Source organism: Crocuta crocuta, unplaced genomic scaffold (genome assembly GCF_008692635.1).
Source record: "Crocuta crocuta isolate KB4526 unplaced genomic scaffold, BGI_CrCroc_1.0 scaffold943, whole genome shotgun sequence".
Classification (NCBI taxonomy): Eukaryota; Metazoa; Chordata; class Mammalia; order Carnivora; family Hyaenidae; genus Crocuta; species Crocuta crocuta.
In genome coordinates this window covers 828,497-828,970 of record NW_027528208.1, presented here as the reverse complement: position 1 = coordinate 828,970, position 474 = coordinate 828,497, and the positions used below count along the sequence as shown (strand labels likewise).

The following is a 474-nucleotide window of genomic DNA, read 5'->3' as shown; positions in this document are numbered from 1 at the left end:
CTCTCCTCCTCCCTCCGCCTCAACCCGGCCCCTCTGCTAGATCGCTCTGGCCCTTCACCTGGGCCATCCCTGGCCCCGCCCCCATCTCAGCCCTTGTTCCATCCCCAAACTAGGCCTTGTCTCCAGCCCTAACTACACCCCCAGGTTCCGCCCCGCTCAGTTACAAGGCCAGTCCCCTAGCCTCAACTTGTTTCTGCTTGAGCCCGAGTTCTTCCTTCTTTCCTCCAAACCCTTGACCCTCCACCTTCCGCACCCAGGCCACGCCCCTCGCATCAGAAGCCTCGCCCACCTTCCCTCCACCCAGAGCCTGCCCCAGGCCTCATATTGCCCATGTTGCCTCGCTGCCCCTCTCCGACCCCTGCCCCCACTTTCCTAATCCTGATGGGGGAAAGCGGAGAGAAAGCCTTTCCACAGGCCTCCACTCGGGGGGCCAGATAACAGGGAGTTTCTCCATCTCTCGTTTCTGTTGAAGGC

The 474-nt window shown here is 61.8% G+C and overlaps 1 protein-coding gene across 1 annotated transcript in view; it reads left to right on the top strand.

Annotated features, from left to right (window-relative positions):
• PRICKLE3 (prickle planar cell polarity protein 3) overlaps window positions 1–474 on the top strand; it is a 7,367-nt gene that overhangs the window by 6,138 nt on the left and 755 nt on the right. The window contains 2 exon segments of the mRNA XM_077752969.1: window positions 1–27; window positions 398–474. The exon segment at window positions 1–27 is cut by the window's left edge and continues 226 nt beyond it; the exon segment at window positions 398–474 is cut by the window's right edge and continues 755 nt beyond it. Of these exon segments, the coding sequence (XP_077609095.1) occupies window positions 1–27; window positions 398–474 (104 nt within the window).